Source organism: Polypterus senegalus, chromosome 18 (genome assembly GCF_016835505.1).
Source record: "Polypterus senegalus isolate Bchr_013 chromosome 18, ASM1683550v1, whole genome shotgun sequence".
Taxonomy (NCBI): Eukaryota; Metazoa; Chordata; class Cladistia; order Polypteriformes; family Polypteridae; genus Polypterus; species Polypterus senegalus.
The window spans coordinates 96,277,137-96,293,585 of NC_053171.1; the positions used below are offsets into that span (position 1 = coordinate 96,277,137).

Genomic DNA, 16,449 nt, shown 5'->3' on the forward strand with positions numbered 1-16,449 from the left:
AGTGGCCAGCTGGAGGTCATTTTGCAGGGCTCTGGCAGTGCTCCTCTTGTTCCTACCCACAAAAAGGAGCAGATACTGGTCCTGCTGTTGGGTTGATGTCCTTCTATGGCCCTGTCAAGCGTTCCTTGTGTAATGGCATGTGTCCTGGTATCTCCTCCTTGCTCTTGAGACTGTGTTGGGAGACACAGAAAACCTTCTTTTGATGGCACATATCGATGTGCCATCCTGGAGGAGCTGGCCTACCCATGAACCCTGAATTAAGTGCAGGAACCATCTCATGCTACCAGTAGTGACAAGAACACTAGCAAAATGCAAAAGTAGAGAGGAATCAGTCAGGAAGGATAAGGAGAGTGCAATTGTCTGTGGCCTATTACCGCAAGACCATTTAATTTTTTGGAGGTTTTCTTGGTGATGCCTCTCCAGTGAACCTGTTGTCCCTGTCATTTGCACCAAAGAAGGTGAAGTTGATTCACAATCGCTTACGCTTCTTAACTGGACAGACTGATGCTTATCCCTGAAGCTTAACTGACTTGGTGTTAGACTGTGATGATTAAGTGTTTTCCTTAATTTATTTGAACGGTATGTATATACACATTTCACTGTTTAAGTTGATTATATCAAAAGTGGGACATAGGTGGGGGCTTTGGGGGGGTGATATTAGCCTGTCCTTATATTAGCCGCCTTACGGTGAAGCAGTAATAATCAGCCAGTTTTCAGCATATTGGTTCTACTTCATTACAAGGTAATTGTAAAACACTAAAACATACAGCATTGCCTTTTCATTTTGGAATATAAGTTTAACCACTTCATGTTTAACTTTCAGTTCTAATTAACATGGAAAAGGTTATTTTTGGAATTTAACGTGAAGTCTTTTAAGTGACTAATATATACGTAACATTCACACAAGAGGGATGTCACAATACTTTTAAAATAAAACGATCCTCCCAAGAGTAAGTTAAGACAGTAACTGTGCAATAATTCAGCACCATGTTGGCAATAAACAAGTGCATATACTGTGTACTGAGGTGGGCTGGCGCCCCGTCCGGGGTTTGTTTCCTGCCTTGCGCCCTGTGTTGGCTGGGATTGGCTCCAGCAGACCCCCGTGACCCTGTAGTTAGGATATAGCAGGTTGGATAATGGATGGATGGATGTACTGTGTATTGCAGCTGAGTGGATAACCAATAAATGATTTTGGGCTGATTTGACATTTCCAGTTTCAGGACTCACGTTTAGCCCAGCGCTGCAGGAGCTCTACCTAGCCAGCAATGGCCTCAATGGCTCTCAGGACTCTATGCAACTGGGTGACCTGGTCAAATACAATTGCTCTCTTAAAGTACTGGACCTGAGAGACAACCACATTTCAGACACAGGTACAGTATATGATAAATATGATTCAAATAAGAATGATGGGAACAGTTACAAACTGATGGCTACTGTTTCATGTTGTTTGACCTTTAATCTTATGAATTAAAAATTGGATATTCAGATTTATTTAAAAGACCAGTTTTATGTATTTATTTGTTTTATTTATTTGGGTAGAATATGATTTATTGAAAAGATCAACTTTATGAAATCTTAATTAAAATGACCTGTGTTCGTTTTCTGACTTAAGACATCTTTCCAATGGTAAAAACTGATAAGCTCTTTAATTTTAACCACACCTGCTTTTCTGTTATTCAAGGCCTCCACCTTTTCTCCGTCTGTGACTAATTTGTTTAGGATTGGAAACACTGTAATAATTGAATAAATATCATGCAAATGAACCTTGCAAGAGCAGAGAGGTATAGTAATGAATACCAAGATTAAGGGCTGTGAAATATGCTTTCCAGATTAAGTTTCCCCTACTCGTAGCCCTTTTGGGACATGCCACATACTTTAAACCATTCCAGTTGGTGGAATAAATGTTTGGATTTTCATTGAAAGTTATATGCTAATGGATAAAATAGGATTAAACCAGCAGGTCATCTTTGTTCAGTCCGTAGCACTTTAAAGAGTGTGGCAGTAGGGGGCGCTGGTGCTCCCTTGAACCCTCAGGTACCACGCAAGACACGGGATAAAAGTCCAATATTCTTTATTCTTTCTTTGCACAGTGCACCAAGCACCCTACACTCTACTCATATATTTAATTACCCAAATAAACTCAATAATCTCTCCTCCTCGCCCAGACACTTCACCCTCCTACCTCCCAGCTCAGCTCAGTGTCTGGACTGAGCCACAGTCCTTTTATAGCCCCTGACCCGGAGGTGTTCCTGTCTCATCAGTCCACAGTTCCTTATTCCTTCCGGGTCAGGGCAATCAGTCCTTTACTTCAACCCGGGAGCACGTCGTTCCTTCCCGTCACGTGACCGTGACGTACTCCCGGGTCATAAGGCATAAAAGAGCCTATAAGCCCCTCCACAGCGACTCCTGGTGGCCCCCAAGGTATCCAGCAGGGCTATGTATAAATACTACAAAGTCCATAAGGCCCTGCTGGACCTCGGGGCACGATACTACTGTCGGGAGAGCTCCTCCTGGCGGCCTGGGGGTGAGGACCGGCATGAGAAGCTGGCAGTCCTCCACAAGAGACATTTTTATTATTAATTTGGTGTACAGTGAAAGGATCTGTTTCATCTCAACTTGACCAACCAGAACTAAATTTACTTATAATGCATCTATATCTCCTCATCTTTTTAACCTTTGACCTCACAGTCCTAGAAGCAGGTCCTCCAACTTGCAGGGAAAATTCAGGAGTTGGTTGCAGGATTGGCACTCCAGCCACTGTAAAAAACCTCACACTGTTCCATTCCATTCGAACTAGTGTGGTGCTGAGGTGTCACCCATTGCACTGCTGCGCTCGGGTCCTAATCTGAGATCCTGAGTTGCTTCGTTGTGTGGTACGTGTGTGTGGCAATGTGCCGTATCATGGCATGCTCCCAACTGCTCCTTTTCTGTCTCCTCGCAGTGGACATTTTGCCAGTACGGTCAAGCTCTTTCCATCTGTGTACTATAATGACGACAAGAAAATTATACTACTATGCTTTTGTTTAAAAACGTAGATATTAGTCTCTATTTTCACCTCTAATCCATAATGTTTTTAACCCCTGAAAATGGAGACTTCTGAAAATGGTCTCCAGACGCATATACAGTCATATGAAAAGGTTTGGGAACCCCTCACAGCCTGCATAATAATTTCCTCGACTTTCAACAAAAAAGATAACAGTGGTATGTCTTTCATTTCCTAGGAACATCTGAGCACTGGGGTGTTTTCCAAACAAAGATTTTTAGTGACGCAGTATTTAGTTGTATGAAATGAAATCAAATGTGAAAAACTGGCTGTGCACAATTGTGGGTCTCCTTGTTATTTTGCTGATTTGAATGCCTGTCACTGCTCAATGCTGATTACTTGCAACACCAAATTGGTTGGATGAGCTCGTTAAGCCTTGAACTACATAGACAATCATGAAAAAAGGTATTACTGTGGTCAGTTGCAAGTTGTGCTTCCTTCCCTTTGACTCTCCTCTGAAGAGTGACAGACAGCATGGGATCCTCAAAGCAACTCTCCAAAGATCTGAAAACAAAGATTGTTCAGTCTCATGGTTTAGGGGAAGGCTACAAAAAGCCATCTCAGAGGTTTAAACTGTCAGTTTCAACTGTAAGGAATGGAATCAGGAAATGGAAGGCCACAGGCACAGTTGCTGTTAAACCAGCCCAGGCCCAGCAGGATATTTAAAAAAATGAAAAATATTTAATGTGCAGGATTGTGAGAATGGTTACAGACAAGCCACAGATCACCTCCAAAGACCTGCAAGAACATCTCGCTGCAGATGGTGTATCTGTACATCGTTCTACAATTCAGCACATCTGTATGGCAGGGTGATGAGAAAGAAGCCCTTTCTGCACTCACGTCACAAACAGTGTCGCTTGTTGTATCAAATGCTCATTTAGACAAGCCAGATTCATTTTGGAACAAAGTGCTTTGGACTGATGAGACAAAAATTGAGTTATTTGGTCATAGCGAAAAGCGCTTAGTATGGAAGAAGAACACCGCATTCCAAGAAGAACACCTGCTACCTACTGTCAAATTTGGTGAAGGTTCCATCATGCTGTGGGGCTGTGAACTGTTTTTGCATGGCTCCCAAGCTAATGATAGAGTAAATTGTCCCTACTCCTCCTATACTTGTAGAACCAGAAACAAAAACAAAAGCTGAATTCATTATTTTCATAGTGGGGTATCCCACAAGGTATGATAAGGTAAGGTATCAAATAAGAAATGAGAAGTGTGTATGTAGCTATACTGCTACTTAACATAATTAATAATAATTTACATAAGGCAAAGCTCTCAATTTACCGGTTGATCTACACTCCTACCCTCACCTGTGTTTATGAGCTATGGGTAGTGACCGAAAGAACGAGATCGTGAATACAAGCAGCTGAAATGAGTTTCCTCCGCAGGGTGTCTGGGCTTTCCCTTAAAGATAGGGTGAGAAGCTCAGAGTAGAGCCGCTGCTCCTCCGCATTGAGAGGAGTCAGATGAGGTGGCTCGAGCATCTGATCAGGATGCCTCCTGGACGCCTCCCTGGTGAGGTGTTCCGGGCACGTCCAACCAGGAGGAGGCCCTGGGGAAGACCTAGGACATGCTGGAGGGACTATGTCTCTCAGCTGGCCTGGGAACGCCTCGGGATTCCCTCAGAAGAGCTAGAAGAAGTGGCCGGGGAGAGGGAAGTCTAGGCATCTCTGCTCAAGCTGTTGTGCCCACGACCCGACCTCGGATAAGTGGAAGAGGAGGGATGGATGGATGTAATGGTGCACAATGGCTGACATCGCATCATCCAGGTGGATGCTTGATGTTGACGGTAGATGAAGTGGCTCCCCACTCACTATGTAAAGCACTCTATAAATGTAAAGAATTATTATTGTAACTTAAGTAATGATGTATGTAAGAACACATTTCCCTTTCTTTCTTAATCCCCCGATGATTTTAATATACTTACTTACGCTGTTAGATGAGTTACATTGTAAGTACACAGTAAACATGCCTAGTTAAAGTAAATTTAGGTAACTATTGAGCAATAACGATATACACTTATTGTCAAACTTGGTCTTTATTATTTCATTGCTATCTCATTTCCTTACAATGAATTTATGGTGCAGGTCTGGAAGATATCTGTGAAGGTTTAATGGTCCCAAACTCTGGCCTAAGGTGCTTGGTACTCTGGAACAACCAGCTGACTCATCAAAGCATGAGGCATCTTGCAAAAGCCCTGGTGAGTAAGCATTTTGTTGGAATTATTTGGTATAAAACAGAAGACCATAGTATGGCTTAATTTGCATTTGCATAGGTTTATTTAAAAACAAAAAAAGAAAGAATGATTTTCAAAGGAGCAAAACTCCTGACTCCTATTTGCCACGTTTAGGGTGAATTTCAAAAGGCTTGAACATAAAGCTTATTACAGACCCTCGCGTAAAATGATGTACAAGTAGAGATGAACAGCCTTCTCACCTGCACCATGCAGAAGAGTGGCACCATGTCACTTTGTAAATTCCGTGTGTTTCCGAATGCTTTGAAAGGTTGTCTGATTGAAATGCACTCTGCAATTCTACTTGCTATCACCTATTTCATATTACAGTTATTTTTTAATGATCATTTTAAATGTAAATGTTAGCATCTTCTTTAATATCCTAATCATCATTTTCTTGAAAGAAAATCATATTCCAGCACTTTGCTGAATTATTTAGCTGGCAAAGTCAAGATGAAATGAAAACTATCGGTCTGAAAAAGAATATCTTTGCTGTAGCAGTCTATTAACGTTGCTTGTGCTTCATCTGTTTTTTTTTTTCTTCAATGGAGCTAGTTCTAAATCTCACATAGCGACCTTAAGAGTTGTACTGTACAGTGCAGATTTGCAGGCGGGCGGGGGGAATGGGCACACCAAAAATAGCGTGACTTTTCCTTGCGGGATATCTTATATAAAATCCCTAATAATATCCATTCTTCTTCACACACACTGATTGTCAGAATAAACTACACCTTCTGTCATTGGAATGGCGACTGAAAATCAAAAGGATACAAATTAAGAGCCTGTTTTCTTTCATCTTGGATATACACATTCAAGGCTGATCCATCCAGGCCGAAAATAAAGCGGACTTGTTCCATTTCAGTGCCATTGAATGTGAACAGTTTGATTAAATAATAGATATGTGTTTGGGAGGTTTTCTCATGTAGTCTGTGATTAAGAAGGATAACTAGACATCCTTGCGACCATAATGATCATAATTAGAGCAGTGGCTGGTAGTGTCGAATATGACACGGGAAAGGCTGTTATTAACCTTTCGCTAGTTTTTTTTTTTTTTGGTGCCTTTAAAAAAAAAAAAAAAGAGAAACAATGCCCAGAAATAAACCGCTCCAGTGTCAAGGAACTTTATTAAATTGCTAATTTACCTGCCATTTTATGTCCTTGGAAGCTCCGGATGGCAAGCCTTTGTTTTTCTTTGCTCTGGTATGAATTAGCAGTGGTGTCTTCAAGTAATACCACATGACTTGCTGGCCACGGCTCTGCAATTCTTCCTTCCTGCCTCTGCGCTTTAAAAGATGGAGTTTATGTTGGTCAGGCAGAAAAAAAAAAAGAAAAAACGCTAAAATGAACTGAGTAGAGAAACTGTCATAAAGGTAAAATAATGAAAGTAGCAGCGCTACGGCTGAAAACAAACAGAAGCACGGAACTGTATTATTATGGGTGACCCATTTTTGAATAAAGGTGAATATCAATTTTTAAAAAAATACCCCGTTGCATAGCTTTTTCTAATAGTAAGGCAGACTCTTTCTCTTTCAAAGATTGACATTATTTCTTTGAATAATAACGAGCCAGTCCCTTGGGTATACTTTGAAGTGCTGCAGTATGTACATATACATTGATTGATTGATTTCATGGTATGCTAACAGTGTGTGAATCTCACTTTGTTCTGGAGTCAACGTGGGAAGGTTGGGGGCAGGAGTGGCACTGTGATTTGTTGTAGAGCTTGACCCAGCTGGAACTCCTGGAAGGACCGGGAGGTGGCGTATACGTCCTCCATGCCCCGAGGGGGCAACCGCCCTGGATCTGGAGAGGACCACGGGAGAGAAGCAAGGAGGCTCAAGCCCATTGGGACCCGTGGCCACCGCCAGGGGGCGCCCCGAGCCTCAGAGAGCCCAGGAAACATTCACTTCCACCACACCCGGGAAGATGGAGGAAGAGCCTTCCAGGGACGCCCGTAGTGCTTCCGGGTGCAAGAGCAGCACTTCCGCCACATCAGGAAGTGCTGCTGGAATAGCATCATCGAGCACCTGGAGCACATCCGGGTGGGAATAAAAAGTGCCGTTCCTACAGTCTGGGGGCTTGAGTCGGGAGCGGAGAAGGACGGAGCGCGGGAAGAGTGGAAAGGAGGCGGCCTGAAGAGAATAATCGTCGTGTGAGATGCCTGGACTCTGGGGGAGTTTTGGGGTTGTGTGCTTCACTGCATATAGTATTTAGAAATAAAGCGTGTGTTGGGTGACTTATAATGATGTCTGCCTGTTTGTGTCCGAGGCCGCTTACCACAAACTATACAATATATTATTTTATTTTATTTTACTCTGCTAGGGTCTTTGGGAAGTCAACATTGGACACCAGCCCTGAATGGGATGCCATTACAGTTCAGGGCATAATAATCCATCCCGGGACAATTTATAGACCTGAAGTTACACTGATACATATTTGCTTGGAATATTACAGAAAATCAGAGTATCCGCTAAAAGGCTATGCAGACAAAGGGAAATGCTGTAGAATGTGCATGGGCATGAGGCGGTGGTGCTATCCAACTTGACACCTTGCTGCACACAAAATCCACCAAGATACACAAGATCTGGAAATCCACAGGGAAAACCAGAGTATTCTAATCAAAAGCCACATGATCAACTCGATGACGGACTGGCATCCTGTCCAGGACTTGTTACTGCCTTGCAGCCTCTCTACTGTCAGGATAGACATCACTTCCTTTCTTTTTTTATGGATTTTCAGCATATTTTTGATAAATTATGTCTTTTTTGGGGTTTTCTACCTGAGGGTGAGATGACCTGTAATTCTTGACCCTGAGCACAACTCAGGTGGAAAAGAAAAATGAGACACGGGCAAAAAGTAAAATGTAAACATACAGTGAGTATTTATTAAATGTGATCCAACAAAAATGGTATATAAAATCAGAGTCCGGTCATCCATGAAAATATTACACACACAGCCCTGGTGACATGCTAAAACAAACAAATAGCAAAAAGAAAAATAGAAAAACATTCACAAAAACAAACCTTTTCTTCTTCATTCCTTCCACACTTAAATCACGGAAAATAACTTTTTTTTTTCATAAAACTATTTACAAACAAAACAAGGAAACATCTCACCAAGACGGCCTTACTACTAAGCTCTAGGGCTATTTTTCCTTATCTGTTGCTCACCTGAGATGGAATTCACTCTCAGATTGACAAAAGCAGAACAACAAAGTTCTGTGTCTAACACTTGACTTTATACAGCCGACCAATCCCAGATGCCGTTGTTCCTGTTCTCTCCAATATGAGTTCATGGCATGACATGTCACGGGCCAGTTGCCATGTGTCCGGCTCCAGGAACTCAGAACTTACGTTAGTTCACTCACGCCTGCCCCACATGGACAAGCTTCTCTCTGTCTCTTGTCTCTCTCATCTTCTTGCCTATTTTCCCAGGACCTCTGACACTCTTAATGGTTTTCGTTGTAACAAACTCTCATTCACTCACAGCATCAAAAGAGCACAGGCTGCTGTCCTCACCTGAGCCGATGTGCACCCTTAGCTTTCTCCTCTGCTGATAAGAAAGGACATTTTTATAAATACTGACACAGGAAAAAAGGCTATATATATAGTTATAGTTATTTCTTGACTAAATCCTGCAATTTCACCTGTCACACAGGGCAGCCATTTTCTAATGTGGGGTTTTTGGCTAAAAGGCTCTCTTGTAAAGTCTTGACATTTTTTGTGTTATTTTGTGATACCGTTTTGATGGTACTTGGGCACCACCAATTTAGACCTATACCATGGACTTCTGGAGATGAGCCAGAGGTGATGTCAGCAGGCTTCATTGTCTGGGTTGCAACTATATACCTGTAAATATATACAGTTGAAAAAAATTAAAGGAACCCTTTTGAATCCGAGTATATCATCAAGTCAATGAACCTTCTGGGCTATTGATCTGCTCAGTCGAGTAGCAGAGGGGCTTGTTCATCAGTTTCAGCTGCTTTGGTGCACTAGAGGGGCACCAAAACAGGAATGAATGGTTTAACAGGTGGAGGCCACTGACATTTTTTGCTCCTCATCTGTTGTTTTGCATTTTGCTATGGTCCGTGTCACTACTGGTAACATGAGACGATACCTGGACCCTACAGAGGTGGACAGGTAGTCCAACTTCTTCAGGTTGGCAGGCACATCAATATGTGCCATTGCCAGAAGGTTTGTTGTGTCTCCCAGCACAGTCTCAAAGACATGGTGGAGATTTCAGGAGACAGGCAGTTACTCAAGGAGAGCTGGACAGGGCCCCTCGTAGAAGGTCCTTAACCCATCACCAGGACCCACCAGTATCTGTTCCTTTGAGCAAGGAGGAACAAGATGAGAACTGGCAGAGCCTACAAAATGACCTCCAGCAGGCAGGCAGGCCACTGGTGTGAATGTCTCTGACCAAACAATCGGAAACAGACTTCATGAGTTTGGCCTGAGGGCCCAACGTCCTCTAGTGGGCCCTGTGCTCACTGCCCGGCACTGTGGAGCTCGATTGGCATTTGTCATAGTATTGGCAGGTCCACCACTGGCACCCTGTACTTTTCACAGATGAGAGCAGGTTCACCCTGAGCACATACGACAGACGTGAAAGGGTCTGGAGAAGCCGTGCAGAACCTTATGCTGCCTGTGACATCATTCAGCATGACCGGTTTGGTGGTGGGTCAGTGATGGTTAGTCTGGGGAGACATATCCATGGAGGGACACACAGACTTCTACAGGCTAGGCAACGGCACCTTGACTGCCGTTAGATATCAGGATGAAATCCTTGGACCCATTGTCAGACCCTATGCTGGTGCAGTGGGTCCTGGGTTCCTCCTGGTGCTCGACAATGTCCGGCATGTGGTGAGAGTATGCAGAGTTCCTGGAGGATGAAGGAATTGATACCATTGACTGGCCCCCACAGTCACTCGCCTGACCTGAATCCAATAGAACAACTCTGGGTGGGACATTATGTTTCAGTCCATCCGACACCACCAGGTTGCACCTCACACTGTCCAGGAGCTCAGTGATGCCCTGGTCCAGATCTGGGAGGAGATCCCCCACGACACCATCTGTCATCTCATTAGGATGTTGTCAGGCAAGCATACAAGCACGTGGGGGCCATACAAACTACTGAGTATGATTTGGAGTTGCTGCAATGAAATTTCGGCCAAATGGACTCGCCTGCCTGCCTGCTGCATCATTTTTTCACCTTGATTTTCGGGGTGTCTTTGAATTCAGCCCTCTGTAGGTTGATCATTTTCATTTCCATGAAACGATGTGCCATCCTTTCGTTCCTAACACATTACCATATCAGTCCATATCAGTAGAGATAGCCAGCAGGATTTTTTCCCATTGAGATCTGATTTGTTTTTAGGTGTTCCTTTAATTTGTTTGCTGAGGTCTGGAGCATCTCCTATGTAGGCATTGTTTGATAAATGTCCTGAGGTAGCCATTTGATGTGAACAGATAGAACAAATAATGTCTTTCATTCTTTTTTGTTTCCTTTGTTAATATTACATTTGGTGTAAATTCTTCTGAACAATGTCTTAACACAACTCCATTCATGTGACGAAGGGTGATTGCTGGAAAAGTGTAATATTTTGTCCGCATAACACTCCTTGCGATAAAACACTCATAATAAAAGTGCTATTGTTACCTCTTTCAATGGAGCTATCCAGGAATTTGAGGCATCCATTCAGTTCTCTTTTCTTAGTGAACTGAATTACAAGGCATACCGAACTGATGTGGCAGTGAAATTCATTTAGTTGGTCACTTTTTATTACGACAAATGTGTCGTTGATGTAGCGCATCCAAAGTGAAGCTTTGAGCGGAATAAAGCTGGGTCGGCTTTAAGTACAGTTCTGTAAAGACATTCAATGAAAGAGGATAAAAAAATAAAAAAAAACACTGTATACAGTGGATTCAGAAAGTATTCAGACCTCTTCACTTTCTGCACACTTTATTGTGTTGTAGATTTCATTATTTTTGTCCAGCAATCTACACTCAATACCCCGGAATGACAAATTTTTTTTTTTTTAATAATTTTTGCAAAATTATTAAAAATGAAAAACTGAAATTTCTCAGATCATCTGGACGACTTTGATTCATGTGGGGATGATTCCAGTTTGGCACGAAGACGATTCTTCATGTCGTCAGTTCGCACACTTCTCGATGGTCCGGGATTTTTCAAGTGATTTTCTATGTAATAAACTTAATAAGTTATAGCGTAATGAAAATTGCATAATTCGATCTGATCCACCCTATATAGCACGTTTTCATACAAACAACGTAGCTCAAAGTGCTAAAAGCTGTTGAATTTAAGTCAAGGGATTTTATGCTCACTGGTAAGACACCATCTGGAGTATTGTATGCAGTTCTGGTCACCACACTACAAGAAAGACATAGCAGCACTTGAAGCTGTGCAGAAGAGAGCAACCAAGTACATCCTGGGACTTAACAACAACAACATTTAATTCTATAGCACATTTTCAAACAAACAATGGAGCTCAAAGTGCTTTACATGATGAAGAAAGAGAAAAAAGACAGAATAAATAATTAAAATTAGGGAACACTAACTAACATAGAATAAAAGTAAAGTCTGATGTCCAGGGAGGACAGAAAAAAAAATAAATAAAAACTCCAGATGGCTGGAGAAAAAAAAAATCTGCAGGGGGTCCGAGGCCACAAAACCTCCCAGTCCCCTCTAGGCATTCTACCTAAAATAAGTGACCTCATGGTATTCAGGGTTCTAATGGAAGAATCTGATGATGATGGTTATGTGGACTGCTGGCCTTTAATCCATCAATGTAAGGACATCATATAAGAACATGTCCTACTCTGACAGGCTCGGAGAATTAAACCTGTTTAGTCTCAAGCAGAGGAAACACCGTGGTGATCTAATCCAGGTCTTCAAAATCCTTAAAGGCATTGATAAAGTAGATCCAGCAACATTCTTTCAGCTTAAGTGTAAGTAAGGTTAAATGACACCTTTTATTGGCTAACTAAATAGATTACAAATGCATTGATTAGCCAATAAAAGGTGTCATTTCATCCTACTTTCTCCTGTATCGATCTATGGCTAACATGGTACAACACTCTACTGCTAAGCTTAAGTGTAATCACATATTCAAGGACATCAGTGGAAATTAAGGGGAAGTGCATTTCAAACTGAAACTAGTAAGCACTTCTTTACACAAAGAGTTGTGGGACGTTGGAACAAACTACTGAGATATGGAGTTGAAGAAGAAACCTTGATGACCTTTAAGGAGAATCTGGATGAGATATTGAGACAGCTTAGCTATTAGCTACACCAACGGGCTTGATGGACTAAATGGTCTCTTATGTTCGTATGCTTTACAAGTAATCACACACAAAGAAAAACAAAATTAAATTAGGTAAGAAAAACAATGCCTACATAGTACACTAAAAAGTCAACAGTGCACACTTACATAAATGAGACAGGTACATACAGTAAAAAGAGAAGCAGATGCAGACGTAGGTAGGACATGCAAAGTCCACAAGGGCAGCCACCAGGCTGGAATTTAATAATTCCATTTTTGATGAGCAAAAATGTAACTGAATATGAATATTTCAACTAAACAGTTTATATGAAAGCATTTTCATAATAATAGCTCTATTTAGAAACTGGTTTAAGCAAGTTAAGCACGTTAATCACTAAAACATAGTGAAAACGTAGCAAAATTAGTGTCACATACTGTATACTCTAAACTTTTTAAAGCCAACCTTTAAATGCTAAGTGACATTCTAAATATGTACATATTATTAGTAATGGATAAATAATCCTGGCAAGATATTAATTTTTGAGATTCACCTTGAGGCTATGGAGCAGTGTATGTAGCACATCAACAGCAACAAAAAAATAAAAATAAAACATTAGGAGCCTAAATATTCAGAGTTGATGAAGAATATACGATAAAAATACACTCTCCTTGCAGAGTCTGCACCGTGTTTACAGTGTTATGGTATTAATCACCATGTACTGTACACCGAAACAAAGAATGGACCCTCCCACCCATTTATTTCTCTTTATAGTTTGATTAAATGATGAAGCTTAAAACATCTCGTTCTGCAATGCTGCACTATGACTTTGGGATTTGAGGTTTTTTTCCTGCCATTCGTGGCTTATATAGCTGCTAATCAGGCTTTGCAGTTTCAGAAAACTGAATGATTCTGATAAGACAATTTTCAGGCTTCTAGGGTGTCTGCTAGTGGCGTCCCAATTTGGGCTGATTTGTTTCCTAGCAATCAAGAGCCCCTTTTGCTTGCACGCCTAGTAAACACACACAGCGTAACCTTAGTCGCACAGAATCCACTTTTTCTTCCTGATTGCCAAAATCATTTATTCCTAAAGCTTGTTTTGTTGAAGGCTTTGCCTGCTGGTTTTTGGGGAGAAACTCATTATTACACTGCTTAGAAAAGCTGAATTTTGTTAAAGACTGAAGTTACTCTTTCTTTACAAGCCGGCTTTATTCTTGCACTTTAATTTCTTCTGTTTATGCACCTTCATTTTCAAATGAAATAACATTTCATTGATTCAAATACACTTATTTTAGGGTCAAGGAGGGGTTGGAGACTATCCTGATTGCATCAGGCCTAAGGCAGGAATCAGTTCTGGACAGGGTTGCAGTGTATTGAAGGGCATCCCCTCCACAACTCTCATGAAGTGCCTAATGTGCATGTGTTTGGGATGGAAGGAGAAAACTCTCCTGGCCAGGCAAAAACCTACACAGGCACACAACATGCAAAAACTGCGCACACATTGACCAGCTGGGAACTTAGAATCAGTATGGGGTTAGGTGGCAACCAAATACTGGGCCCTACAACCTGTTATAAACTATTCCAGGGGTTGTTACCAGACTCTCCCAGGAGTGTCGATTTTGGGATGTGGATTGTATCACAGTGCCCCTGGAAGTCCATACTCCAACTCTGAGCAGTATTTAAAGGGCCGTGACATCTTCAAAATGAACTGCTTTTGCTCATAAACAGCACATCTCTGTCACTTCCTATTGTCACATAGGGTGTGGACTTTAGGTTTGCTCCCAGTCTGCAAGTGTCAACATGATGTTAGTGCCTATCCCTAATCAGGCTTGGACTTTCATCTTGATGGCTGGATTGTCTCCATTCTAGAATATGACTCTTGATTGTACTTCACCACGCAGGAAAGGTGGTAGAGTGGTGGCTCTGAGGCTAGGAATCTGCACTTGTAACCAGAAGGTTGCCAGTTAGAATCCTGTAAATGCCAATAGGGACTCTGCTCTGTTGGGCCCTTGTGCAAGGCCCTTAACCTGCAATTGCTGAGTGCTTTGAGTAATGAGAAAAGTGCTATATAAATGCAAAGAATTATTATTAGTGAGTTCCGATTTATGGCCTTGCATTTGTCAGTTTTATGGGGTTTACTCCTCTCCTAAACCAGAAATCCTCACTATCAAGGACTGTGTCTATTGTTCTGAGGTGGGGAAATCCATGAAAGTGCATTCAAGGCTTCAAAGACATGAAGAGATTAGGTGACATTTATTATCCACAATTAGACATTTGCTTTGATCCAGTGAGCAACATACAAAAGCACATTTCGACATACTGTATGTCTATCCTTATATATAATTTGATGCTATCTGTATGTATGGTACTCGCGTCAATACCCCATATGTATGGTGTTCACGTCAATACCTCGACTCAATACAAGTTAGAACCATGCAATGGGACTCTGCCTCTGTAGTTAGAACATAACGTGGTAAACGCGGACGCAGTATTGCATGATTGGCTAAGAATGTTTGAACACTTCAGTGACGCCGCTGGACAGCCGAGTTTAGTAAGTCGGTGTTGGTTCGAGCAGATAACAGTAAGTTTGGTTGATTTTTGGATCGTTAGTTTGGTGGGGCGTAACTTTCCAGGACTATCATCGTCGACTGGCTTAAACCCTTCGACAGCTCCGGAACCGTAAGTAATTTAGAACATATCGCCATTTGCTTGGTACTTCAAAATCTATCTTTGGGCAGTTCGGTTTTTGGCATCCGTCCTTCTGACATCTATTGGCAAACTGAGTAATGACGGCTGGGTATTAACAACGGTCATTATTTAAATTTGAGCCGATCTCAGATCTAAAATGACCACGCCAACATAATTATTACTCCGACTCTGATTAGAGTCGTAAAATACGGTTTGGCTTGAAAATCTGTTTGACGGAAAAAATCAAATAAGGTGCATGGAAGAGCCGAGTTCACATCTCGCAGCCCAGTTTAAACAGGAAGCTCTTCATTACATCGACGGAAAAGGTCTATTTTAAGCCCAAATCAGTGCCACGATAACAAAATAATTTCAAGGACTTAACAAAACAAATAATTCTTTGCAGAGAAAGTATGGATTTCACAAACGTAGAATTTGTAGCCCGATTCGATCAGGCTCCCAGTTGCTAGTACAAGGGTACCTCAGTATACGTCCATAATTCGTTCCAGACCCTTTGACTTATACCAAACAGGACGTATACCAAACAAATTTTTCCCATAAGAAATAATGGGAAAATGATTAATCCGTTCCCATAAAAAAAAAATCCTATTGCTATTGGCATATTATACATTGATGGGGTTGTATAAAATAATTTAAACACTGCTTAATACTAAAATACATAAATACAAAAGCAATTAGATGAAATAAATGACAATTTTACCTCACTTTACTTTTTAATAACATCTTTGTTTTTCACAATCGTAGATACCGTCGTTCTCGGTAAACGGTATGCAGCAGCCATGTCCCGAATACACATGCCACCTTCATTCTTTTCAACAATCAATTCAAATTTACATGAAAAAAACACAAAATCACGTTGTGACGATGCAGGTTTGCTGTATGCTCCCATCTTCTGCCGGGGAGCCCTTGAATTCTACACCGCCGGTAATGTGCCTCGCTGCTAACCTCATCGGTAACAACAAAGCAAGGGGATGGTGAAAAGTGCAAAGTGCTTTTATTAAAACAATTAACAAAACAAGGTGTTCAAATTAAAGTGCAGTCTCCAAAGTTTCAATAAATAATCCATAAAATCAGAAGTGAAACGTGGAGGTTAAAAACAATAGAAAAAAGTCTTCTTAAAAACAACGAAGTTAAATTACAGCAGGAAGCATTCTTTAAAAATAAAAAAAAAAAACAAGAAGCCCGGTGCC

General features: G+C 41.4%; 1 protein-coding gene across 1 annotated transcript in view; it reads left to right on the forward strand.

The window, feature by feature from the left end:
* The window catches only part of si:dkey-288a3.2 (protein phosphatase 1 regulatory subunit 37), a 244,370-nt gene that overhangs the window by 84,058 nt on the left and 143,863 nt on the right, over positions 1-16,449 (forward strand). The window contains exons 7-9 of the mRNA XM_039741206.1: positions 1,215-1,370; positions 5,131-5,243; positions 8,936-8,947. Of these exons, the coding sequence (XP_039597140.1) occupies positions 1,215-1,370; positions 5,131-5,243; positions 8,936-8,947 (281 nt within the window). The remainder of the gene's footprint in view (positions 1-1,214; positions 1,371-5,130; positions 5,244-8,935; positions 8,948-16,449) is intronic.